At 39.6% G+C, this 25,872-nt stretch overlaps 2 protein-coding genes and 1 long non-coding RNA gene across 9 annotated transcripts in view; 2 read left to right on the top strand and 1 right to left on the bottom strand.

The window, feature by feature from the left end:
- adar (adenosine deaminase RNA specific) overlaps window positions 1-6,049 on the top strand; it is a 31,521-nt gene extending 25,472 nt beyond the window's left edge. For all 3 annotated transcript variants that reach the window (XM_022199474.2, XM_022199473.2, XM_051956824.1), the window contains exons 14-16: window positions 711-823; window positions 2,290-2,417; window positions 3,888-6,049. In XM_022199474.2, the coding sequence (XP_022055166.2) occupies window positions 711-823; window positions 2,290-2,417; window positions 3,888-4,200 (554 nt within the window). In that variant the 3' untranslated portion in view covers window positions 4,201-6,049. The remainder of the gene's footprint in view (window positions 1-710; window positions 824-2,289; window positions 2,418-3,887) is intronic.
- Window positions 6,050-12,070: 6,021 nt separating this feature from the next.
- LOC127536473 (uncharacterized) lies at window positions 12,071-12,539 on the bottom strand. Its single transcript, XR_007945467.1, has 3 exons — window positions 12,322-12,539; window positions 12,152-12,253; window positions 12,071-12,117 (listed from the first exon to the last, which is right to left on the bottom strand). It is a non-coding gene; the product is annotated as an uncharacterized LOC127536473 (long non-coding RNA).
- A 12,202-nt stretch (window positions 12,540-24,741) lies between these two features.
- Window positions 24,742-25,872, top strand: part of kcnn3 (potassium intermediate/small conductance calcium-activated channel, subfamily N, member 3) — a 103,893-nt gene continuing 102,762 nt past the window's right edge. For 2 of the 5 annotated variants that reach the window (XM_051956954.1, XM_051956955.1), the window contains exon 1: window positions 24,742-25,530. The gene's annotated coding sequence lies outside the window, so the exon portion shown is untranslated. The remainder of the gene's footprint in view (window positions 25,531-25,872) is intronic. The other 3 variants (XR_007945465.1, XM_022199472.2, XM_051956953.1) reach the window with 2 other exon arrangements.

The raw sequence follows: 25,872 nt of genomic DNA, 5'->3' as shown, positions 1-25,872 counted from the left end.
TGTTCTTAAAGAAAATATTAGTTTTACTGATATCAATTTTACTGATATATACATGGAATCGCTTTAGATATTTTTAGGATTTTTTTGGAATATTTTTACTCATTTTTTTGAAAATATTTACAAGAATTTTCTTGCCAAATTTGGGGGACTTTTTAAAATTAAACTATTAAGGAATTATTGGAATTTTCTTCCTGAAGGTTTTGCAAATTTTTATAAATTTGGGGAATTTTTTGCAGATTTTTGAGATTTTTTTCAGATGTTAAACAATATTTTTGGTGCCGTGAGTGAAGACAGCAGGAGGGTTAATACATCTCAAATTAGGAGGTTACATGAAAGTGAAAATCTATTTTCAAGAGAAAAAACTACTGTTTGTTTTTTTTTTAGCATGTCTGGCTTATTGTAAGACACCTAAGCTTGACAGTCCTGGTAAAATAAGTTTTCCAGCTAATTTTAAAATCTCAAGATTCTAAATATCAAGAAATCTCACCAAGCCATTTTTCACTTGTTCTATTTGCAGATTTTTTTCACTTATTTCAAGATAAAAAAAAATTTCTTGAAATAAGTTTTTTTTTTCTTGTTTTGTGAGGGGCATTTTTCCAGCTCAGATAAAGATTCTCATTAGCACCAATGATGTGACGGCTGTTAAACTGCATGAACGCCCACGTTTGCTCTGCTCAGACCGGTGTTTTACAGCCCGCTCTCCTCTGCAGGTTACCTGTACAGCCACGGTCACCTGACTCGTGCCGTTTGCTGTCGGCTGGCCAGAGACGGCGAGGCGTTCGCCCAGAGCCTGCCGTCTCCTTTCAGGCTGAACCACCCCGAGGTAACAACTCCAGTTTTTGGCAGCCGCACCCGGACATTAATCAGGAATATTGAGGTCGTTCTCACTAGATTCATCAATTAGGCTGCCAGCGCTCCTGTTTGTGTTTTTTCATCGCTCGTCTTAAATGTGGCTCATCCATCAATTAGCAAAAAAAAAAAGCAGGTAGGTCACTATCACGCCGGCGGGAAGTCCAGGAGCTTCAGAAAGTTCTCAGCCACATCAGAAAGTCGGTTCTTGCATTATTTTTAAGCATAGTCTCCTTTAACTTTTATGGAAGAAGGCCACGGTTGGGCTCTTCACCTTCCACGTGTTCCTCATCATCCCGGTGAAAATAGCGACCACACATGTAGGATTTTAGTTTAGGGAACAGATAGAAGGTCTACTTCAGGCCTCCTCTGTCTGTCTGTCGTCACTCTGTGGTCTCAGAAGTGTCTCTCAAGCAGAAACCGTAAAAACTGAACAAGAAAAAAAACAGGAAATCGGCTTCTCTCACAGGAGCTAATGCTATGCTAACGGCTAGCGGCTAACCATAATTAAGAAGATTTTAAGATACGGAACTCAATGGGCAATAAAAGTGTCAAAACGGTGACAGATAAAGAAAATAGAGAAGAGGAGACAAATTCTGTTTTACATATTCAGTTATAGTCACTTTTGTCAATGAAGAAGCCTCGATATATATTCTGCAGATCAGCTCCAAATACTGGAAAAAAGAAGGAAAAAATCCATATCGATCCCCAGTTCATCATCCTGAAGCAGCAGCAGCCTGCTCTGAACTCTCTGCTCTTTCTTCATGTGATTGCTTCAAACATTTGAGTTTTTCTGGACGCTAATAAAAGGCTTCATAGTTTACACTTTGACCTTTAGTTTCCAGGTAGAGAACTGTTTGCAGCACCTCATCCACAGACTCCAGACAGCTTTCACCTCTTTCTAACACTTTCACAGCTTTCATTCACACACAGGTTTATTTGTTTATTTCAAAGGATCCCCATTAGCTGACGCCAAGACGACAGCTAGTCTTCCCGGGGTCCACAAAAACATACAACACACACAATTTACATTCTCAATTTACATTCTCAATTACTCACAATTACAGGGGGGGGAAAAAATGACGACACTACAAAAACAATAAAATTAGGAAAAGCTACATCCCATATCACATGACAAAAACTCACTCAAACTATCCAAGACAATATTATGGTGTTAAGAACAAATGCAATTTCAGTCTCCTTTTAAAACCAGTTTTATCCTTAATTTCACAAACAGCTACTGGAAGTTTGTTCCAGAACACAGTTGACCTATACAGTACAGTCCTCTTTATGTAGTCAGACTTAGGTCGGGGTAATGAAATCTGGTGAACTCCACGTGTTGCTTTGTGTGTTATGTGGAATTTCTGACTCCCCCAAATGTCCGACATGTGCTCTCCTCTCTCTGTCTCTGTCCTCTGACGCCGCCCGGCTGGCCTGTAGGTGGGCAGGGTGAGCGTTTACGACTCGACGCGTCACACGGGAAAAACTAAGGAGTCCAGCGTGAACTGGAGCTTCCCAGACCAGCACAGCGTGGAGGTTCTGGACGGCACCAAAGGACAGCTGGATGGGTACGTAGAGCCACTGAGCTGGATCCTGATCAGGACGTCTTTATTAACGCTTAGATGTAGGAGTGATTGGACCCTACAGTCTGTAAGAAGCAAAGTGTTTTTATGTCGTTTTTATCATTTTGGTTCAGAATAATCATCTGTATTGTCGTTTGTATTCCATTTTTGTCAACGCAGGGATGAGCTCATGTCAGAAATCTGTTTATTTTTCACTTTATAACAGATTTTGATAGTTGAAAAAGAAGAATATTACACAGAGCAGCAGTAGAAGAACGTCAGCATGAATGTTGTTGACATTTTTCCACTCTTTTCCTCTAAATCTGTGCACTTCATCACCTCTTGTATATTATCAGTGATAAGGAGCGTGGGGTAATAATACAAATATTACAGTTTATTGAAAAGTATAAAAAGTAGCTTAAAAATTTAAATGGAATGATATCAAAAGCATCTTTTAGAGGAACAGCTGGAATATGAAATGATAAAAACTTTACAAAGAACTTTTTTGTCTAATTTTTTTATCTCGTTTCGTGCCGTTTGTCTCATTTTTGTCATTTTGTGTTTTATTTGTTGTTTTGTGTATTGTTTTTATGGTTTAGTGTTTTTTGTCTCACTTTTGTTGTCTACGTTTTTGTCGTTTTCTCGCTTTTGTCCTTTTTTGTCTCGTTTGCGTCATTTATGGAACTTTTTGTCTTGTTTTTGTCATTTGTCCATTTTTTTGTCGTTTTGAAAAAAAATTTATGATTTTTTTTTTCCGCTTTAGATTTGTTTGGTGTTGTCTCTCTCATTTTTTGTCGTTTTTTGTGTCATTTGTGGAATTTTTTTGTCTCGTTTTTGTCATTTGTCCATTTTTTTTTGTCGCTTTGTAACTTTTTCTGTCAATTTTTTCCTCTTTGGATTTGTTTGGTGTCGTCTGTCTCATTTTTTTGTCCTTTTTTGTGTCATTTATGGAATTTTTTGTCTTGTTTTTGTCGTTTCTCTTTTTTTTGTCATTTTTAGTCTCTCTTTTGCCATTTTGTGTCTCATTTTTGTAATATTTTGCCCAGTTTTTGTTGTCTTTTTTCTATTTTTGTCTGACTTTTGTCGTTTTGATCATAAAGTAAAATCCTATATCATTCAGTTCCAGATGTGACTAAATGTTGTTTTTTTGTAGACACTGTGTGATCTGTAGGTTTTAATGTCTAAACGATAAACTGAAGCTGAATGTTGTTGAAACTGCACTTCATTTTCTTTAGAAATTTCAGGTTTTTCATGATGTTTAGCAAACAGTTCATTAAATGTGAACATTTCTGCACTAAAACAAAGGGGAACATTTGTAGCTGTGGTTATTTACAGCTTATTTTATGCTGTGGTTTTACTGGTCTGGTCCACTGGAGGTTAAATGTGGCCCCTGAACTAAAACAAGTGCTGCTTAATCAGAGCAAACCATGATGTAAACCATCAGCTAAAAACGCTGGCATGTTGTCCTCCTTCCAGGAACAAACTGGCTGTGTCCCGGGTGTCCAAGTCCAACCTGTTCTGTCTGTTCCGCTCGCTGTGCCAGCGCCTCGGCAGGACCGACCTCCTCTCGCTGCCCTCCTACGCTCAGGCCAAGATGGCGGCCCTGTCCTTCCAGCACGCCAAGCAGCAGTTCTTCCGGGCGCTCAGCGACCACGGCTACGGAGCCTGGATCGGAAAACCGCTGGAGGAGAAGAGCTTCGAGGCCGACGAGGGCAACCTCCTCCACGGCGGATTCGGGAACAGCAGAAACGGAGGAGCGACGGAGATCAAGCAGGAGGAGTTTCAGTAGCAGAGAGCGGGAAAAAAAGCACAAAGCAGATACAGGAGAAGGACAATCAAAGTGAGTGTGGCTAACGGCTGCAGAGGAGGAGCGATGGGACAGGACGAGGCGAACTCTGGAGGCTCCACGGGGTGTACAGAACATCGCACACACTAAACGGGAATCAGACGCCGCTTTAGCGTCCTCAACAGTTAGCATCCTTTCTACGGTTTCTTTCATCGCCATTTTTCCACTCTGCTGCCACCAAACAAACCCGGATCGTCTCGCCTGTTTTCTGCCCGCCACATTTTCGATTCAAGCTTTCTATTTTCCACTCCCCGCTGCATGGAAATCAAAAAGGACGTGGAGCCGGAGCGACGGAAAACTGCACCGACCTTCCTCCAGACGTCACCTCTGACATTAGTGGCTGTGTAAACTCTTTCACTGTGCGGAGGGAGAACTTGTGCTGCGAGTCGGGCTTTTCTCAGTTCAACTAGCTGTTAAAATAAAAAATAAAACACCCGCGGTCTGTCCACATGTTGTTGCCATGGTTTCAGCGTAGCGTCGGTCGGTGCAGCCCTTCCATCTGTCCCGTCATTCGTCTGTGCTTTCGAGCTTTTATATAGAATTACTGATGTCACCAAATCCGAGAAGAAGTAGTAATACCGTGTGCGTGCTTTCGTCGTTTCGTCAAGTGTTTTTTTTTTCTTCCCCTTCTTCTGTTCTGTCAAAGCGGTCGTCAGGAGCTCGCCGTGCCGCCGACTCCCCGGAAGCCTCACTGTCCTGCCTGCATCGGTTTTGTTTGTTTGTTTGTGTTTTGGTTTTTTTTACATCTTTTAAATTCAAAAAGGCTCCCGGGTTTGATCTGCGGCACGGCTGGCTCACTGAGGACGCTTCTGAGAGCCGTCTGTCGTTGATTTGGACGGATGATGCAGTATATACATGAGGTGTACGCAGATACATGAACACACAGGTGTGCAGTGGAGGCCCAAAGTCTGATCGTTTCTTTCAGTTTTTTTTTAACACTGTGGATGTGCTTTTTTTTTTTTTTTTTTTTAAAGCTTTTTAATCGAGCTGCAACGGTTTCATCAATTAATGTCAACCAGAGTCGATTTGGTGTTTGATTAACCTTTTTTGTTTTTTAAGAGAAAAGGTCTCTGATTCCACTTTTACTCTTCTGGGACAGCAAATTGATTATTTTTGTTTTTGTGTGACAGAAGACATTCGCAGGCGTCGCTTTGGTGCTTCGGGAAACGACACTTTTCACGGTTTTCTGGTGTGTGTTTTTTCTTTCAGACCAAACTAATCGATTCACGAGGAGAAGCTATGCAAGTCAGCAGCACACTGTAACGCTCGAGACGGTTTCGTTTCGACTCAAAATAAATCTTTTCTTTCCGCCGGAGTTTAAGGTGATCGGCGGGAAATTCATGTTTTCATTTTTACAATCTACAGCTGTAATATACAGAAAAGATATGCATACAGTTGATAAGAACCTGATATAATATGCACATAAGAGACGGACTTACTGGAAAAGCAATAGACAGTTTTTGTTGCATTTTTTACTCATTTTTATTTGTCATGTCTTGAATAAAAAGCTTTAAAAAAACAGCAAGAAATGTCGTATTTGTTTAGTTTTTACCGTTAAAGCGAGCAGACTCCTGGACTCCACTGTGCACCAAAAAAGGATATTTGAATATTCCGCTGTAAATACAGTTTGCCTGTGTGTGTGTATTTGTGTAGGTTTAATGTATATATTTTGTAAATCATCTAAATTTTCTTTATTTCTTTTTTGTTTTGTTCCTGGTGTTTTTGATTAAATTGCAAATGGAAGACGCTGTTTGTTTGTTTTTTTACCAATAAATTTTGAAAAGTAAAATGAGCAGCGGTCCAGTTTTATTTCTTGTGGAAAAAAACACATTTTCACAGTGGAACCTCTGATGTCCACATTTTCAACATTTTTGGGGAAATTTTTGAACATTATTTGGTGGAAAAAAATAAGTTAAAAATGTTTTTTAAGAACATTTGCAAAAAAAAAAATCAACCAAATTCCAGCGAAATTCGCAGGATTTTGGTTGATTTTTTTTTTTATGTGAATATTTTTAAAGAAAATAGAAGTTTTACTGATTTATATGGAATCGCTTTAGATATTTTTAAGATTTTTTTTGGAAGATCTTTACTCATTTTTTTCAAATATTTACAATAACTTTCTTGCCAAATATGTGAGATTTTTTAAAATAAAACTTTTAAGGAATTATTGGAATTTTCTTCCTCAATGTTTTGCAAATTTTCAAAAAATTTGAGGATTCTTTTTTGCTGATTTTTTGGATTTTTTTCAGACAAGGAAACAGTATTTTTTGGTGCCTGTAAATGAAGACAACAGGAGGGTTAAATTTAGACTTTTATAGGGGTTATGTGCATTTTTTTAACGTCAAGAGTCGCTGTTTCATCCTTGACGAAGCCGTGGATTCCAATTAAACAGAGCGATATTTCAAAGTTTGCTTTGATTGAGCAGAACCTTCCAGTCTGTGCAGCAGGGACCGGTTTCCTCAGGGTGGCGATGGGCTCCTGATAGCTGCACAGTCTTTTGCAATGCTCCAAAGGATCAGCAGATGGAAGCGTGAGCACACCTTCTTCCTACAGGCTGTTCAGACGAGGGAGAGGCTTCTTCGGTTCAGCTCCTTATTACCATCTGTGAGCCACTGACATTTTATCTATAGGCTGGCTCGGCTGAATGTGACACATTCTCACACTAATTGCGTGTTTAGGTTCTGATGTTCCTGTATTTGTGTCTCTTGTGAACCAATTTGGGTTTAAACTTTGACAACCGAGCATGGTTTAAAATCTAACCGGATAAAAAAGTGTAAAAATACAGTAATTTAGGATTTGGCTTTTTCTTCCCGTGTCCAAAATTGTTCCTTCTCTTCCCCAGTAATGAGTGTCAAAGTCTTTATTTTACTCCACATCAGTCCACCAGCAGTTGTTCTAGTTTTATTGGGGGGGATTAGTTCCTCCATGTGTCCTTCTCCAGCTCTTGGACGGCTTGTGAACTCCATGTTTCACATCATTGTCTTGTTGGAAGCTCCAATGCTGCCCAAGGAGCAGTTTTTTTCTGCAGACTGCCTGATGTTCTCCTCCACAATCTCCATGTTTTCTCTTTTCTCATGATGCCGTTTCCTTCAGACATGACTTGTAATTGAGCAGTCAGTGAGTAGAGAAGTGCTGCAGGTCCAGCTGAGCTTTAGTGTGTCTGTCTTGGAGAAGTGGAGTCCTCCTTGGTCTGATCCATGGAGACCAGCCTTGTTGTTGGTCTGCTGGAGTGTCTGATGGACATGTTGCTCACCAGGAACATTTGGAATGAGAATTTTTAAAAGCAGACAACAAATTCATGGAGCATAACTATCGTTAGACCTTTCTCTCATCGGCACTAGATTGTTTCCACTTACGCCGATGACATATTTCTATTCATTGATGAAAAACTTTCTTTTGCTCTCTAGCTCTCAATATTTTTTGGAGACATTTGCAGAATTTATACATTTTTCAACCCTAAAAGTCATAAATTGGCAACAACTTCAAGCAGTATAAATCATTTTGACCATGTATTTTTTAGTATTTTTCGTGTGGAGCTCCGACTTTCTCATGAAGCTTTAAACTGCGAACACTGAAAGGACTTGATATGACTTCATAGCCTTTAAACATCTTGTGAGCAGCAACAATATGCAACTAGAAGTCCTCACTAAGCTCTTTAGTTCCAGCCATAGCAAATAATTGACTAGAAAACTACTGCATTTGTTCTCCATTTATATTAGAATGTTCTAGAATATGGTAGAAGTTCGCAGGAACATTAGAATGAGATAGAAGTTCCATTTTCTTCCAAGAATTTGATCATTTTAAGGACGTTTTTTAGGTTTTACCATATTATGTCATTTGTTTATTACATTTCCAACCAAAAGAATCCTGTTGGTCAAATGAAAACTCGCTATAAATCAAAACTTGGCGTAGCTGTGAGTCATTTTGGGTGTAACCGTACAAAGAGGGATGAATGAGCGCTGCACCAGAAGGGAAGTGATAATGAGATTTATACACCCATCCTCTGAGATGTTAGTTATGTCCTGTAAAAATCATATTAATAGACGAGCGGTGTTGCAGTAATGGGATGCAATAACATCCGAACAAACCATTTAGAGCTCTCACTCTGACTGACGTCTCGCTGGGAGCAGATAGTGATGTTCACGGTCTAATTCTGAATCACTTCAGCGCAGCAGTAAAGCCGGCGTTTTGGCTCCAGCTCGGCAATGTTTGCGTCTGTTGGGGGACGAGACGATGGCGGCAATATCGGCAGCCAATCAGCGTAATGCCCCATAAATAGCTTTATTGATAACAGTGTGTTTCGTTAGGGGCGGGTTCAGTCACGTGGACCCCCAACAACTTCTGAAAAAAAAGACATTTTAAAGACACACAATGATTCTACCAATTTATATGTTAATTACAGTTAGGAGCGGAGAAATCACTCGATCCGGTTGAAGTTGTAAACATTCACATGTAGATGCAGATGATAATAAAGGCCTGTTTCAATCGGGATCCGCGCCCATCAAGTTGGGTTCATATTGTGTCTCTGCTGGAGGGTTTGGATGGTGGGAGGGAAGGGCTAATGACAGAGGGAGAGGAGTAGAGCACGACGGAGGGAGGGAGGCTGCATGAAGTGAAATATTAGTCCAGGCCGAAGAGGCTTAAACAAGCCAATCGATGCTCTCCAATGGAAATAAATGAGAGTGGGGATGGAGGGAATACATGAAGGCTAAAGCGAGGAGAGAAATGGCTTAAGCTCAGAAAGCACAAGATCATAGTCATCCGAGGTGTGACAGGATGGAGCGCCGGGTCATTGGAGCATCGGAGAGGAAAAGAGGGAACCCGGAGAAGCGGCTGTGAGGATAATGAACGGCGCCGGTCATCGTTTTACCACGGCACAGCTTCACTGCCTTTCTGCCATAATAATGTAACACGGTAACAGAACAAACACTGTGCCACTTAAACTGACAGATGGCACAACCGCTGTAGGGATACTTGGTCATTTTACAAGAAATACTGCGTAGGATTGTAGCTAGATGAAACTAGAGCATTGAAAATATGAAAGATATCACCTACATGTCATCATTTCCATCATTTTAAAATTAAACAATCGAGTAGTTCCTCTCATGAACAATCAAAAACAAACACTTCAGAAAGACAATATTGAGTCCACCTGTGATTTCCAATCAGTCTAACTGCAGCAACATGGTTCTAAAATGAGCTGGGAGCAGCAGAACTTTCTCAGTTTTGGACCTATGGGCTGTGTCTGTGTCTGCATCATGGCTCCATGTGGAAAATATTGACAGAAAATCTGACTGTGAGCCTCAGCAAAGATGGAAAAGGTTAGAGAAAGATGAATAAGAAGTAGAACCACAGAGTCAGCAGCAATCAGAAGGTTTAGAAGGAGCCATAGTACCACTAATCATGGCTGCAGACTACTTTCTACTACTACTACTTTCATAATGTAGCTGTGAAAAACAGGCAGCAGCTGTTTCAGGCTTGGTTCAGGAGTTATCGGCGGAAATCAGAGTTTTATGAGAAGCTCAGACAGTGAAGAACATCAACCTCTATGGACGGAGGACAAGAGAACACTTTTTTGGCGCAAGAAGACAAGCTAAACTTAGCTAAAATGCTTGAAAAGAAGCCTGATAAATATTGGAGAACATTCTTTGGTCAGATGAAGATAAATGAGTCCAGCATGTTTGGTGTGAACCTGACCAGGACTACCACAGTGGATGCATGGTCCTGACAGTGAAGCACGGAGGTGGAAGTGTGATGATATGGGGGTTAACATTTCTAGATGCACCATGAATGTCTGTGGATGAACCAAAATACTGGCTGACAAGAAGCTGGAAGAAGAGGAATATTACAGTATGTTGCTAGATTTCGTCTGTATTTTTTTGCATGTTTTTATTTGAGCTAACAGGCACGCGGTCAGACGAACACCAGGGATGTTGTACTTCATGGTTGCTGCCTTAAACCTCCAGACCTGGATGTGTGTAGATAGAACATATCGTCCCTGTTCTGGATCTGAAACTAATCTCTTATCGTTGGCTTGTTTCTCCAACCAGAAGAAACAGCCATTAATGAGCCGAGTTGAATACCTGAACACGTGTGAGGTGCATCCAGATGTCTATAATGATGCCAAACTTAAACTCCTCCGATTCCTACTGTGGATCGGCTGCAAAAACAAACACACGGTTGTTTCCTTCCACCTCTAACTCCAACCCTCTCCGGTAGCTGGTGGCCTGATCTGCGTCCACGCATATCTGAGTTCAGATTTAGCCGTCATTTAATGCAAAGGTAGCGGGGAGTCAAGGCCTGGAGCTTCCTGACAGCAGGAACGCTCCATCGTACGCCGGCGTGTCACCTGTGATTGAAGAGGCCGTTGAAGAAGTGTGTGCAGCTGTCCTGATGCTAACATTTAGAAACATTAAAGGAGTTAAGAAGCGAACTGCACTTTCAGAGTGTCAGCACGAAGGTAAAGTTTATGCAGGGTTGCTGTTGTGAGTCTCCCTGAGTCAGCTGTCTGCCAGCTCTCAGCTAAGTGACACGGCTGGATTTCTACCAGAATGTTTTTTTTTCCTTGAAGAAGTACAGTTCTAGTTGATGCAAGGTACCTGGAAGAACACCGGGATATGTTGCTGTACCTCTAGATAGTCCAAATTATATAACTGGTTCCATTAATGTTGAAGTAATTAAAAGGTGCAGGTTAAATTTGAAAATTATATCACACAACTTTAAAAGTTTAAAGTTCCAGCTCTTCTGCACTTCAGAACACGATTGTTTAAAAAGTTTGGGATCATCCAGAAAATTCCATGTTTTCCATGAATGCTCACACTTTTATCCATGTGCTAACATAACTGCACAAGGGTTTTCTAATCATCAATGAGCCTTTCAACACCATTAGCTAACACAATGTAGCATTAGAACACAGGAGTGATGGTTGCTGGAAATGTTCCTCTGTACCCCTATGGAGATATTCCAGCTACAATAGTCAGTTAGCATATTAACTATGTCTAAACTTTCATTTGATGTTATCTTCATTGCAAAAATCTGCATTTCTTTCAAAAATAAGGACATTTCTAAGCGACCCCAAACTTTTAGACACTAGTGTAAAAGAAAATCTTTGGAAGGAATGGAGGTTTTCTTTATAACCAAACTGGATTTCTGACTTCAGCCTCCACATGCGACACTTATCTAACCTGATAACAGTAAATTCCTAATTGGCAAGTTACTGCACAACTGATTGAGCAGTTCTCAGGTGTAATATTATCTTCTCATTGCCTCGTTTCGTTCTGGTCAATTTCTCAACCAACAGAACGACTAGTTGACGAAACAGTCCAGACTTTCTTGATCTGGAGCTTTAGAATGTAACTGAAGATCCTTTTTAGCAGACTGAGCTAAAGGTGTTCAGTCTTTGTTGCATTCTTATGAGACTACAAGAACAGACCGCCTTCTTCCTCAATCTTTTTTTTTCTTTTAAATTGTTAGAACTATATGAAACAATGAGGAAACATATTCATTGTGTAGATACCAAAAATGTCCAAAATCCTGGCAGGTTAGGTTTCTTTCTGGTTCCAGTCATTGGACAGAATCTATTTATCTTTAATAGTCCCAGGGGTTGGAAATGTTAGATTCTGCAGCCATTATTAGTTACTATGACTCCTTCTAGACCTCCTGATTAGTGGAACTATGACTCCTTCTACACCTCCTGATTAGTGCTACTATGACTCCTTCTACACCTCCTGATTAGTGGTACTATGACTCCTTCTAGACCTCCTGATTAGTGGAACTATGACTCCTTCTACACCTCCTGATTAGTGCTACTATGACTCCTTCTACACCTCCTGATTAGTGGAACTATGACTCCTTCCAGACCTCCTGATTAGTGCTACTATGACTCTTTCTAGACCTCCTGATTAGTGGAACTATGACTCCTTCTAGACCTCCTGATTAGTGGAACTATGACTCCTTCTAGACCTCCTGATTAGTGGAACTATGACTCCTTCTACACCTCCTGATTAGTGGTACTATGACTCCTTCCAGACCTCCTGATTAGTGCTACTATGACTCTTTCTACACCTCCTGATTAGTGGAACTATGACTCCTTCTAGACCTCCTGATTAGTGGAACTATGACTCCTTCTACACCTCCTGATTAGTGGTACTGTGACTCCTTCCAGACCTCCTGATTAGTGGAACTATGACTCCTTCTACACCTCCTGATTAGTGGTACTGTGACTCCTTCCAGACCTCCTGATTAGTGGTACTATGACTCCTTCTACACCTCCTGATTAGTGGTACTATGACTCCTTCTACACCTCCTGATTGCTGCTGACTCTGTGCTTCACTGGTTTGTAATTGATCTTCTCGGCTCCTTTTCCATCTATGTGAAGTTTCACAATCAGATATTTCAGTTCCTCTGTTTAGTTCTTTTCCTTGTGGAGCCATGATGCAGACATAGATGGATTCAGTCGGTAGGTCCACAACTGAGGAAGTTCTGCTACTCACAGCTCAATTTAGAAACACATTCATGCAGTTTGGCTCATTTTTGACGATTTTCGGGTAATTTTGAATGACTTTTAGTAACTTCGGACAAATTTTAGCTATTTGCGATAAATTTTTCGTCCCTTCTGACAAATTTTGGGTTATTTTTAATAATCTTTGAGTCAGTTTTGATATTTTGTCAATTGTGTCGAACAGTTGAGTTATTTTTGACTAAGTTTAAATTATTGTAGTGTAATTTTGAGCCATTCTTAATATTTTTAACTAATTTTGGTCACATTTTGTTCAATTCTTTTCCATGTGGAGCCGTGATGTAGACCCAGCCCTGATTAGTGGCACCGTGGTTCCTGCTTTACCTCTGAATACTTTGATTTATTTATTGATCTTCCTGCATCATTTTCCATCCATGTGAAGTCCCTCAATCAAATTTTTCAGTTCCTTTGGTCATTGCTTTTCATGGTGAGCCATGAAGTTGACATGCAGACAGACAAAGTTCTGCTGATCACAGCTCATTTTAAAACCATGTTCATGCAGTTAGATTCATTCTGAATCACTGGAGCTTCTACTTTGCGGCCTGAATTTTCAATATAGTCTTTGTAAAGCATTCGGAAATACTCGTTACTGTTTGTAACGCACTAATTGGCGTCTTCTACGAGTTTGAGTCATTTGACATTTAAATGGTATTACACAGGGTTGCAGTCACTCCTGGTGTTTACTGTAGTTCTGCTCAGCTTCTGTGTCCGCTAACAGAGGCATCGATGGGACAGTAATGCCAACTCTGACCGGTCAAAACACGACATAATTATGATGATAATGATGATGTAGTGGAATCAAACGGCAGCCCAGTGCAATTATCACATCAGAGTAATAGTGCCGAGTCATGATCTGTCTTCAGTGGCTCATGCTAAAAGCAGCAACCAAACCTGAAGCAGAGCGCTCCGATAAGCACCTGAGAACATGAAGCTGACCCTGAAAGCCTCGTGTTGGATTTCAGTCTGCAGAAACAGAGCAGATAGAGGCTGAGAATGTGAGAGGAAGAAGCAGCTGAGCAGCGTGGACTATAAGGTGTCAAAGACTGTAAAAAATAACATTTTCAACTGTAAATCTGGTTATTTTACCTTTTTAAAAACATTTTAATTCAAGATTACATATAACAACAACTAGTAAAACTGCAGAAAAATAGATACTACCTGGTTTTAGTAAAAAAAAAGACCTCAAGTCCACCCATTAGACAGGAAAGGGGAAAGAAACTGTCCCTGAACGTGTCAGGAAAACGTGAGTATGAGTGGAAATCCGTCGGTTTGCTGACTCGTGTTTTCTATCCGGCAGACAGCTGACACAAACACACATCCAGTCCATCAGCATCCCCACAGAACACACTCTGCTATCATGCTGACTCTGGAAAACGGAGGCTGCCCCTCTGAACCCTGCAAAGACCTCGGATGTTAGGACTGTGACAGATACAGGCATACAGGATGGCGACGCTCCGAAGTGACGCAGAGCAGAAAACCAAACGTGTGGGTACATGTATGTGCACATGTGTGTACTTGTGTGAGTATATGTGCATGTGTGCATGTGTGCGTTCTCCTGCAGTGCTTTCATTAAAAGGCCAGCGTTGTTTGGAGGCGAGATGTTCTTCACTGATTTCCACTCAGTATGAACACATTACCCACAGCTCTCTGAGAGCTTCTCCTCCTGTTGGCTCCCCCTCTCCTCCCCCTGATGCCTCCCCCTCTCCTCTCTCTCCTCCCTCTCCTCCCCCGTATCTTTTACCCCCCGTAGCCTCTCGCTCTCTGGATTTGATTAGCTGCTCTCTGAGTGCTGTTTTCTGTGCAGGAATCCATCTGGATGCAGCGGTCAGTCGGTCTGAGGCTGCGGGTTTCCAGCTTCCATTCCTCTGAGCCATTAAGGCCTGGAGGTGGAGCAGGGCAGCGATCAGAGAACGTCTGATGGAGCGAGGAACCCTGCAGCTGGGCGAGGCAGCAGCTCATCACTGCTCAGACTAATCAGGCATGTGGCCGACAACAGGTGCTTCTCCGCTTCCACTCAGAGAAGTTACTGGATTCATTATTCTAATAACTTGCTGTGGCTTTATGCTTCCATCGCATCACATTTTAGAGAGAAATGATGCAGTTTGTGCAGTAAAACAAACAAAACACACAAAGCAATGCAATAATCCTGAGTCCACTTTTTGATATTCTTCTTTATTGTAAAATACCAGTTGTTGTTTTTTTTTTTTTACAGATTTTGAACATTATTCTGCACATTATTTTGCACATTATTTTTCACATTATTTTTCACATTATTTTTCACATTATTTTGCACATTATTTTGCACATTATTTTGAACATTATTTTGCACATTATTTGCACATTATTTTGCACATTATTTTGCACATTATTTTGAACATTATTTTTCACATTATTTGCACTTTATTTTTCACATTATTTTTCACATTATTTTTCACATTATTTTTCACATTATTTTGCACATTATTTTTCACATTATTTTGAACATTATTTGCACATTATTTGCACATTATTTTGCACATTATTTTGAACATTATTTTGCACATTATTTGCACATTATTTGCACATTATTTTGCACATTATTTTGAACATTATTTTGCACATTATTTTGAGCATTATTTTGAACATTATTTTTCTTGTTTCTCTTGCTCCCGGATGACTTGAATTTATCTGAATTGTATCTAAGTTCTTTGGTTCATTACTCTGTTAACCTGATGTGACTTTGTGCTTCTCCTGCACCAAATTTCACAGAGAAATATGACGTTTTCTTCCCCATTGCATCTGTCTGACAGCTGAAAACGCACAAAGCCATGCAATAATCCTGAGTCCACTCATTTTGTAAAATACCAGCACGATTTTGCTTTTTTTCTTGTACCAGCAGAATTATTTTCCTTGTTTGTCTGTATATCTATGTGAAGACGATGTGGTACATTATTATTAAAACTGAATCTGACTTTATACTTCCACTGCACCACATTTTAGAGAAAAATATTGCCGCTGTTGCTCTAAAAACACACAAAACTCCATCAAGTTTTTCCAAAAAGCATGTGTTAAATTAATATATGCACCAATCCTGGATCCACTCCTTCTATAGACACATTAAATATTAATATTTCGATTGTTCTGCTCTATTTAGACTATTTAATTCACTTTTTTTCTGCAGAATTTTGCACCTTTTTTCCTCTACCAGCACGATTACCACATCATCTTGCTCGTTTTTCTCCTCATCTTTCTTAAGAATAATATGTGTGAGCTGCTGGCTGAACTTGAATTTCCCTGAGGAGATGAGTAAAGCATCTATTTATCTTTCTATCTCGTCTAGGAAGCAGTTAAAACAGCTTCTTCTGCTGCTGCTGCATCATTAAAACGCTGCTGAAACATCGACGCATTAGCAGCTCAGTCATAAAACGTCCGTCCTCTATGAGCTTCATTGCTTTTTATACTTACAGTAAAAACACTTTCCTGCTAATATACCCTTTCTCAAGGCAAAGTTTATTAAAACTTTTAATTAAATGGAGGAGAAAAATATGTTTACATTTTCAGTTGCCGACAGAACTGTTTCCAGCTGGAAAGTTGTGAGTTTAAACCTGTTAGTTTGTCTTTCTGTGTGGACTTTGCATCTCCTCCTTGCACCTGAATGGGTTTACTCCCATTTAAACTTGACCTTAAGGATGATATAGACCTTTTTACTGCATAAATGTGAGAGTTTAGCTTTGTCCCGCTGTCAGATCTTCAACTCTATTGCAAAGATTTAGTGCAAACTTTCCGTATGTCTGCATTTTTGCACACTTTTGCTGATGTAATTCAGCGTATTAAACAAGGTGTTATCTGCAGAAACCTGAAAGCATGCCGCCGACGACAAAATGACAAAAACAAGACACAAAACGACAGAAATTAATGCAGAACGAGAAAAACAAAACGCAAAACGGCAAAAACAAGACAGGAAATGACAGAAACGAGACACAAAATGACAAAAACAAGACACAAAACCACAAAAACAAGACAGAAAATGACAGAAATGATATAAAAAATGACAAGAACAAGACAGAAAATGACAGAAACGATACAAAAAATGACAAAAACAAGACAGAAAATGACAAAAACGATATAAAAATGACAGAAACGAGACACAAAATGACAAAAAAATACACAAAATGACAAAAACGAGACACAAAATGACAAAAACAAAAAAGGAAATGACACTTTTTGGTGGAAAAAAAAGGAATATTAAAAATATTTAAGAACATTTTTCTGGATTTTGGATGATTTTTACGTGAATGTTCTTAAAGAAAATATTAGAAGTTTTACTGATACATATGTAATCACTATAGATATTTTTTGAAAGATTTTTACTTATATTTATAAGAATTTTCTTGCCAAATTTGGAGGATTTTTTAAAATATTAAACTTTTAAGGAATTATAAGAATTTTCTTCTTGAAGGTTTTGCACATTTTCAGAAATTTGGGGAATTTTTTGCTGAATTTTTTGATTTTTTTCAGACAAGGAAACACTATTTTTTGGTGCCTGTAAATGAGGACAACAGGAGGGTTACAGTCACAAATCTGCTGCAATAAAGAACATGTTTTGGAGCCTTTGCAGCCTTAGTTCCGGTTTTTAGGGTCTTTAGGGTCACCTGATGGCCACGCCCACCTCACCTGATCCCAGCTGTGCAATCAGCTCCAACATGCTCAGCTTTGTTCTCCACACTCATGTGTTCAACCACACTCAGGTTTAAGGTGTTTTGGAGCGATTTGCGCCTGTTTGAGCAGTTTACCCGCATCTGAAAGATGAGGGAGGCTCCTTTGAGGACAGTAATCTCCAATTTCTGGACCGAGAAAACAGATGTTTAAAGAGAAGTCCATCTTTGAACAGTAGAAGGTCGACGGCAGCACGTGTCAGGTAAGGATGCGTTAAAGTTCCACCGTCACAAACGCAACATCTGGCAGCTCTCTCTTGTTGGTTTCATGACTATTCACACTTTGGCTAATGTTTTCTTTGGGCCACCAGACACGACGTTGTATTTTTCAGTAAAAATGTACAAAAATGAACCCATAAATAGTTAAAAACTCATTAACATCTCTAACACCGAGTTTTACTGTCTTTGGTCTCTTGTTTACCTGCTAAACAAACAAACAAATTCACACTAAAGCAAAAGCTGAGTATGAATAATTTGCGACTGTTATGATGAAATTACCCTGTAAAATCTGTACAATCGCATCAAACTTCAGATTTTCTCACTGCATGACGTATTAAAATGCTCTAGAATGTGATAAAAAGGACATTTTCTTAAATATCTGCACCAATTTCAAGGGTATGAATGGTTTGGAATGTTGCATTTTCAGTGAAAAATTGCAAAAAACAAACCTAGAAACCATCAAAATTCATCATTCACATCTCTAACACAATGTTTTACTGCATTTTATCACTTCTTAATGTCATTTCCAGACAGATGAAACCTGCTGAGCAAATAAAAATGGACTATAAAGCAAAGGTTGGCCTGAATTTGAATGTTTTGCTGTTGTTTGCAGGGAATTATTCTGTATAAATCGTATAAAACTCCAGCTTTTCTCTGTTTATTGTGCATCAAAACAATCTAGAACATGGGATAATTCGATAAAAACTGCCTTTTCTCAAATATTTGCACCAATTTAAAGGGCATGAATAGTTAAAAATGTGCAAAACAAACACAGACACCATGAAAATTCTAGATCTCTAGCACAATGTTTTACTGCATTTTGTCATTTCCAGGCAGAAGAAACCTGCTGAGCAAATAAAAATTGACTACAAAGCAAAGGGTGTACAATTTTCAGTGGATCCGTCCCTCTGACTTTAAAGCCACATAAAAGCCTTTCTGCAGGAAACGATATCGTATAAATCACATGAAACTTCTCCAACAGGCAGGTGGGTGGAGGGGAAATGGAAGACGAGACGGATTAGATTCTGACGGATAAATACGCAGCAATCGGTGCATTAATTGGTTTGTCGTTTCTTACTGTTGCATATTTCATCTTCAGACGTTAAATTATACATGTTTGTCCGCTAACAAGACCACTGTTGGCTGTTAAGGTTCCCCTGAAACCACACGAAGGGTGGAAGAAGTTTTAAAGTCCTTCACTTAGAAGTTAAAGGAGACGATCGATGCCACTCTTGGTCCATTTTCTTCTGCTCGTCCGGGGTTTGCTGACCGATGCAGGTTCTGAAAGTGGGCGTTCATACGACATTAAGTACGCATCGGACTTCATAAAAAACCACAGAAAACCACTCTGAGCTGCTCTTAATGTTTCTAAAAGGACGGAACTTTGTACTTTTTCCCCTTTTTTTTAAACTGGTTTCGCCATGACACAGGAACATCTGGAATGTGATGAAAAACTGCATTTTCTTAAATGTTTGCAGCAATTTCAAAGGTATGCATAGTTTGGGGCATTGCATTTCCAGGAAAAATGTGCAAAAATAGACACAGGAATGGTTAAAATTCATCATTAGCATCTAACACAATGTTTCACTGCATTTCATCACTTCTTTATGTCATTTCCAGACAGAAGAAACCTGCACAACAATCAAAACTGACTCGAAAGCAAAACTGAATATTTTGTTGTTTGCAGGAAATTGTACTGTATAAATCCCGTAAAACTTCAGCTTTTCTCAGTTTATCGTGCATTAAAACACTACACAACATGGTATAATTTGATAAAAGAAACTGCATTTTCTCAAATATTTGCACCACTTTCAAGGGTATGAATAGTTTGGACGGTGTTTGCTGTATTTTGTCACTTGTTCGTGTCATTTCCAGGCAGAAGAAACCTGCTGAGCAAATAAAAATTGACTACAAAGCAAAGGGTGTACAATTTGCGGCTTCAGTGGATCCGTCCCTCTGACTTTAAAGCCACATAAAAGCCTTTCTGCAGGAAACGATATCGTATAAATCACATGAAACTTCTCCAACAGGCAGGTGGGTGGAGGGGAAATGGAAGACGATATCTGCACCAACTTCAAGCTTTCATTCGTTGGTAGAAAAGGGAGTAACGACCAATCAAAGCTGACACAGGAAAAGAAGAAAGAGTAATTAATTTCACAGCCAGATGGAGGTCTTGAATCACGGGTAGGTTGATGAAATTTGGGATAGACTTGGAAGTATCATCTACGTGTGTGCAAAGTTTCAATATCCTTCCATAATGACACTCCATACGCATCTCACTAGAGCTTCTAGAAATATTATGAAAATGTTGGAATTGAAGCTTTAAAAAGATGGCAGATGTCAGCTCCAGATGCCAAAGATCATTCCTACAAAGTTTAAACAGTTGTTGACACACAATGACCCTCTCAATCTCCAAAGACGGAGCCCAAACATGGAGAAAGGTTCTAAAATCTCCAGATATCCTGTGCTAAGTTCGTCTACTGCACTCAGGAAGGATCGCTACCACGTTCTAGAGTGTTTTAATAATGAAGTTTTGTGTGATTTATACAGAATAATTTAATGCAAACTGACTTATGTGACTTTAAACTAGAATAGTCATTCATTTCTTTTACATTATTTGAGAAAACACATGATCCAAAACCATTTTTGCCCTTAAAATGACATATTTTTGAGAAATTGCAGCAGTAAAACATAAATTTGAGCTCTTTCCATGTCTGTTTTTGCACGTTTTCCTGAAAATGCAACGCCCCAAATTATCCATGCCTTTGAAAGTGCTGCAGATATTTAAGAAAAAGCAGTTTTTCATCACATTCCAGATGTTCCTGATGATTTCTACCACGTTCTAGAGTGTTTTAATACAACATAAACTGAGAACAGCTGAAGGTTTCTGTGATTTACACAGAATAATTTAATGCAAACTGATTTTTATGTGGCTTTAAACTAAATACTCATTTATTTATTTTGCATTTTTCCTGAAAACACATGATCCAAAACCTTTTTTGCCCTTAAATTGACATAGTTTTGAGAAAATGCAGCAGAAAAACATAAATTCGAACTCTTTCTATGTTTGTTTTTGCACGTTTTCCTGAAAATGCAACGCCCCAAATTATCCATACCTTTGAAATTGCTGCAGATATTTAAGAAAAAGCAGCTTTTCATCACATTCCAGATGTTTCTCTTGTCTTTTAATACATTATAAACTGATGCAGTAGTTCTCTAGTCTGCGTTCTAACATATTTTGCTGCCTGTTTATGCCGTTTCCAGTCAGAAATAACCTTTCGTTGACATATAAACTCCCTATAAATCAAAGTTCTGTGCGGGGATGACTGATGTGGGGTTTAACTGTGGCCCAGCTGGAGACAGGATCCATCTGTATACTCCACTGTTAGCATAACCCGCCTCATTATTCCTGTTTGTGTTCCATTATTCAGCTCCTCGTTCACATATTTCCTGCTGCGTACGTCTGACGCGAGCTGCAGGGCAGAGCTGAGGACTAACCTTTTCATTCAGACCTCCGTCTTCTCCGCTGAACCTTCACCTCCGCTGACGATATTAAGGCTTGTGAAAGCTCTCAGTGCAGGCGGCCATTGCTCCTTCTTTCTGTCACCTCTAATCTCCCACTGGGCCTCCGGCTCCCCGTTTTCCATTCCCCCAGCTCTGTTGTGTTTGTCAAAGTGTCTCTCTGCTGCTGTTTTCTACTGACCCAACACCTGCAGCCACAACGTTCAGGGAGATTATTAGTCTTTTACATCATTTAAAGCAGGGCTGTCAAACTCACTTTAGTTCAATTTGATCTCCGGTGACCAGGAAAATCAGAGCATGATTGACAGACAACCGCAAATCCATTTTGCTTTATGATCAAAACGACAAAAGTCAGACAAAAAAATGCAAAAAAAATTCAAAAGCAAGACAAAAAATTAGAAAAATGAGAAACAAAACAACAACAAATGAAAAAAGACTCTAAACAAAACCAAAAAAGAGACCAAAATGCGACAAAAAAGGGACAAGCGAGACAAAAAACACAAAACGACAAGAACGATGCACAAAACGATGAATAAAGCAAAACACAAAATGACAGAGGTAAAACAAAAAACCCAAGCGAGACATAAAGGGAACACAAAATGACTGAAAACATGAGACAAATGACAAGTCAGACAAAAAAACCCAAAAGCAAGACAAAATATTAGAAAAATGAGACTCAAAACAAAAACAAGAAAGCGACTAAAACATGAAAAACAACCAAAGTCAGACAAAAACAACAAAAATAAGACAAAATATTCGAAAAATGAGACACAAAATGACCAACAATGTGACATGAAATCACTAAAGTCAGACAAAAACAGACAAATCAACAAAGACAAGACAAAATATTACAAAAAGAAGACACAAAATGACAAAAATGAGGAACAGAAAGGCAAAAACAATACACGACACAAGTCAGACAAAAAAGACAAAAAACAAACATGGCAAAATGACAAAAGCAAGAAAGAAAACAACAGAAACAAAGCGACAAAAAAGAAAAAGCAAAGCGACAAAGACAAGACACAAAAGACGAAAAACAGGACAAAATATTACAAAAAAATGAGACAAAAAACAATCTCGTATTTCACTTAAGGACCAAAACAACTTGCCAGGGTATAGAAATTATCTTAAGTTTATAGTTTTACAAATTTACAATCTCTAGTTAATGTCTTCTCTGGAATTTTTATTCTTTACAAAGTCGGGTAGGATTGGACCCTCTGGAGGTCCTTTTTTGCCCCGCGGGCCGCATGTTTGACACCTCTGCTTTATTCTGCGCTTAAACTAAACACAGCAGGATTGTTTATGCTCACACTAGTCTTATTTATGTCGCATTTTAGACTTTCTTTTATTGTCATTGCACAAAAAACACAGCAGTGAAATTTTGGTAACGAAATGTCGTTGCTTGGCTTCTGTATTACAACATGTGGGGGTGTTAGAAAAAAATTGAAAATACAAATAAATAGTTAAACAGGATGTGAACAACAGAATAAATAGTGCAAAATAGAATAATCAGTATATAAACAGTGTAAACGTTACAGTGCATGTCCATCAGAAAGATATTCAGATATTGTCCGTGAGGTGATACTTCAGGATGTGACTGCTGCTGTACCTGGGGCGACAGTCGTGGGTCATCAGGGTGAACGGCATCCCCCATTGTCCTAAATAAAGACAAACAGCTCTGAGCCGTGACCTCTGACCTTCGTTTCACTGACATGATAACAAACGGCACATCGGCCCGTTTACTCCGAGGCGAGAGGAAGAAATAATAATCGGATTTAGAAATGCAGAGAATCTGGAGAAAGAAGCAACACGAGATTAGTCTGTATTTCATCCTCGGCCGTGCTTCTTTGCGTTATTGACGTCTGTCGGGTTGCATAAAGTCGGAGCAGGTCGACCTGCCGTAGGAAAAACTGCCTGACCCGCTTCCACACGATTACCTGTCCGCCCTCTTCCGATTAAGGCTCGTAACGCACGTGGAAATCCGTGATATTAGACAGATTAGAGCAGGTAGAATGGTCTAATTGCGCCGCGGGCTAAAGTGGGCCGAGCAGGAATTAAATATTGATAAATCTATAGTAATGAAATTGGAGAATCCTAATGAAAAACCGCAGTTAACATCCATCTCCCGCGCATCAGAAACGTTCCTTCTTCGGCTCGAAGAGGCTTTAATCATCGCTGAATTTTCAATTAAATGAGTTTTTCTGTAAGAGAAAGTAGCTTGAAGGCAAAGATAAGAAAAAACGACAACAGAAGATGCATTAAAATTAATTTTTTTGTTTTGGTTTAGCAGCTTAAGTTGTACATTTTTAGATTAGATATTTAGCTTCTATGCTAGTTTGTTGGGTTGCTAGCTTACATAAGTGCGGTTGGAAGACATTTTTATTTACATATGTACTTTGTGGTTTTTGTTTTCTAGTTCACATCATAGTTTAGTTTTCATTTTCTATTTTGCATCTTGGTTTTATCATGAACGCTGTTTTACTTTTAGACATCTTTTGTGTGTTAGCTCGTAGCATCGTTTGTTTTCGTGTTTAGGACGAGATGTCTTTGTTTTGGCTTTTTGTTTGTTGGTCTAGTTTTGTAACGAGAGGTTTTTGTACCGTTGCTGTTTATCATTTCATAGCTTATTTAAAACAAGATTTGTGTTCATGTTGATTTGTTGTTTTTGTTTGGTAGCTTATGTCATATTTTGTTTTGATTTTTTTTTTTTTTTTGGTTGTTGTTGCTGTTTTGGTAGTTCAAAGAAAATATGTTTTTGTTTACAAATATTTTATTGTTTTGTAGCTTGTTCTTTGTAGCTCACATCAAAGTTTTGGTATGGAAGAAATGCTTTTGTTTACATGTTTTTTTTTTCTAATATCATAGTTTTGGAATAAGTTATATTTGTGTGTTGTTTTTGTTTGCTAGCTTACATCATAGTTAGAATAAAATATTTTTTCTACATGTATAGTTTTTTTTAGTGTAACTTAAATTAGTTTTGTTAGGAAAAAATATGTTTGTGTTTACAAATATTTGTTGTTATGGTTTTGTTGTTTTTGTTTGGTTGGTATGGAAGAAATGTTTTTGTTTACATATGTGTGTTTTTGCTCGTTTCTTATCACATCTTATTACATCATACTTACATTAGAGCAAAATGTTTGTTTTTGTTTGTTGGCTTACATCAGTATTTTGTTTACGAAAGTTTGCTGTTTTGTTTAGTAGCTTCCATCAAACTTTTGTTATAACAAGAGAATTTTGGCGTAATATTGTTGTTGTTTATGTTTGGTGTCATACATCATGTATTTTTGTTTACATGTTGTCTTGTTTGTTGATTCCCGTCACAGTTTTGTTTACACCTGCTTCTGTTTGGTAGCTGACGTCATAGTTTAACAGAGGTGTCTCAGCTTATTTTGTTTTCCTGGGACTTGCTTTTCACTCGGATCGGTCCAATAATGAAATGTAATTCTCAGACTGTATTCATAACTTGCAGCTTCCTTCAACAGGTGACACCACCCACCAATCGGCTCGTTTCATTCACCCACTGCGGCTACAGACGCCACGTGAACGCTATCCGACGGTACAGCAAAGAGGAAAAAGGAATAACCCCGAAATAACCCGGGTCCAATGAATTCGACATCTCTCCAAATCCGGCCACCTGTTTTCACCGCTTACTGCGCCTCTCCGGCTCCGTCCAATGGGAGCGGACGGCAGGTCTGGAGGCGGAGAAATCAGGCGGAGAAGTTGGAGGAGAGAGTGAGAGACAGATTGGGAGAGACAGCGAGCTTCAGATTGAGTGTCAGTCGGCGGAGTCGCATCTTAAATCTGTCTCATCTGAGCGCCGAGCGTCTTTTTTTTTAGTATTATTTTTTGCGTTCCGCTTTTTACGCACGTTTATTTCGTGTGCGTGTGTGTGACGCGCAGCCACAGGTTGAGCGATTATCATTTTGTTGGCGCTTTGTTTTTGTTTTTTGTTTTTTTCCAGTCCGTGGATTATTCCTCCTCATCTGGTGTCGACTGTCACCGGATCAAAATGGGCTCCATCGATCCGTCGGCGGTGATCGGGGAGGAAGACGCGAACTGATCCGCACAAGTGAGCGCGGAGGGAGGCAACATCTGTGGGGAAGCGACGCGCAAAAAAATCTCCCGAGAAGAGAGAGAGAGGGAGAGACAGGCGGAGGACCTGTGGAAGGAGCTGCACGCATGAGAGGAGACGGAGCCACCACAACATCATGATGGGATGGCCGTGACAACATGAAAAAGAAAAAGTGCGCTCTTCATCCAGCCAGCGATTCGAGACAACCACCGTGGGGGACCGGCAGGGACTGAGAGAGGAGGTCGGAGGTAGGTGGAGGAGCAGCAGCAGGAGGAGGAGGAGGAGGAGGGCGCCGTGAAGGTGTCTGGTTATATCACAGGCAGCCCGAAAGTAGGTTATTGTTTTGGATCAATCAAAACGCAGCCAAGTTGTGGTTCACATCAGCCACACTTCCCAGCTCTCCCTCAGCTCCGGGCTCCAGTCCTCCTGGCGACCAGCAGATGACATTTTCTGGAGGAGCTGGCAGTGGGATGTGAGAGAACAGGGAGACTCTGGGAGCTGACACAGGCTGACTGGGCAGCTGACTCAAATGTGACTCAAGGAAACAACATATTCCCCCAATTACGACCACTTCCCTTCACTCTGAGTCT

Source organism: Acanthochromis polyacanthus, chromosome 12 (assembly GCF_021347895.1).
Source record: "Acanthochromis polyacanthus isolate Apoly-LR-REF ecotype Palm Island chromosome 12, KAUST_Apoly_ChrSc, whole genome shotgun sequence".
NCBI lineage: Eukaryota > Metazoa > Chordata > Actinopteri > Pomacentridae > Acanthochromis > Acanthochromis polyacanthus.
The sequence above is the reverse complement of the archived record's forward strand: the minus strand, read 5'-3'. Positions and strand labels throughout refer to the sequence as shown.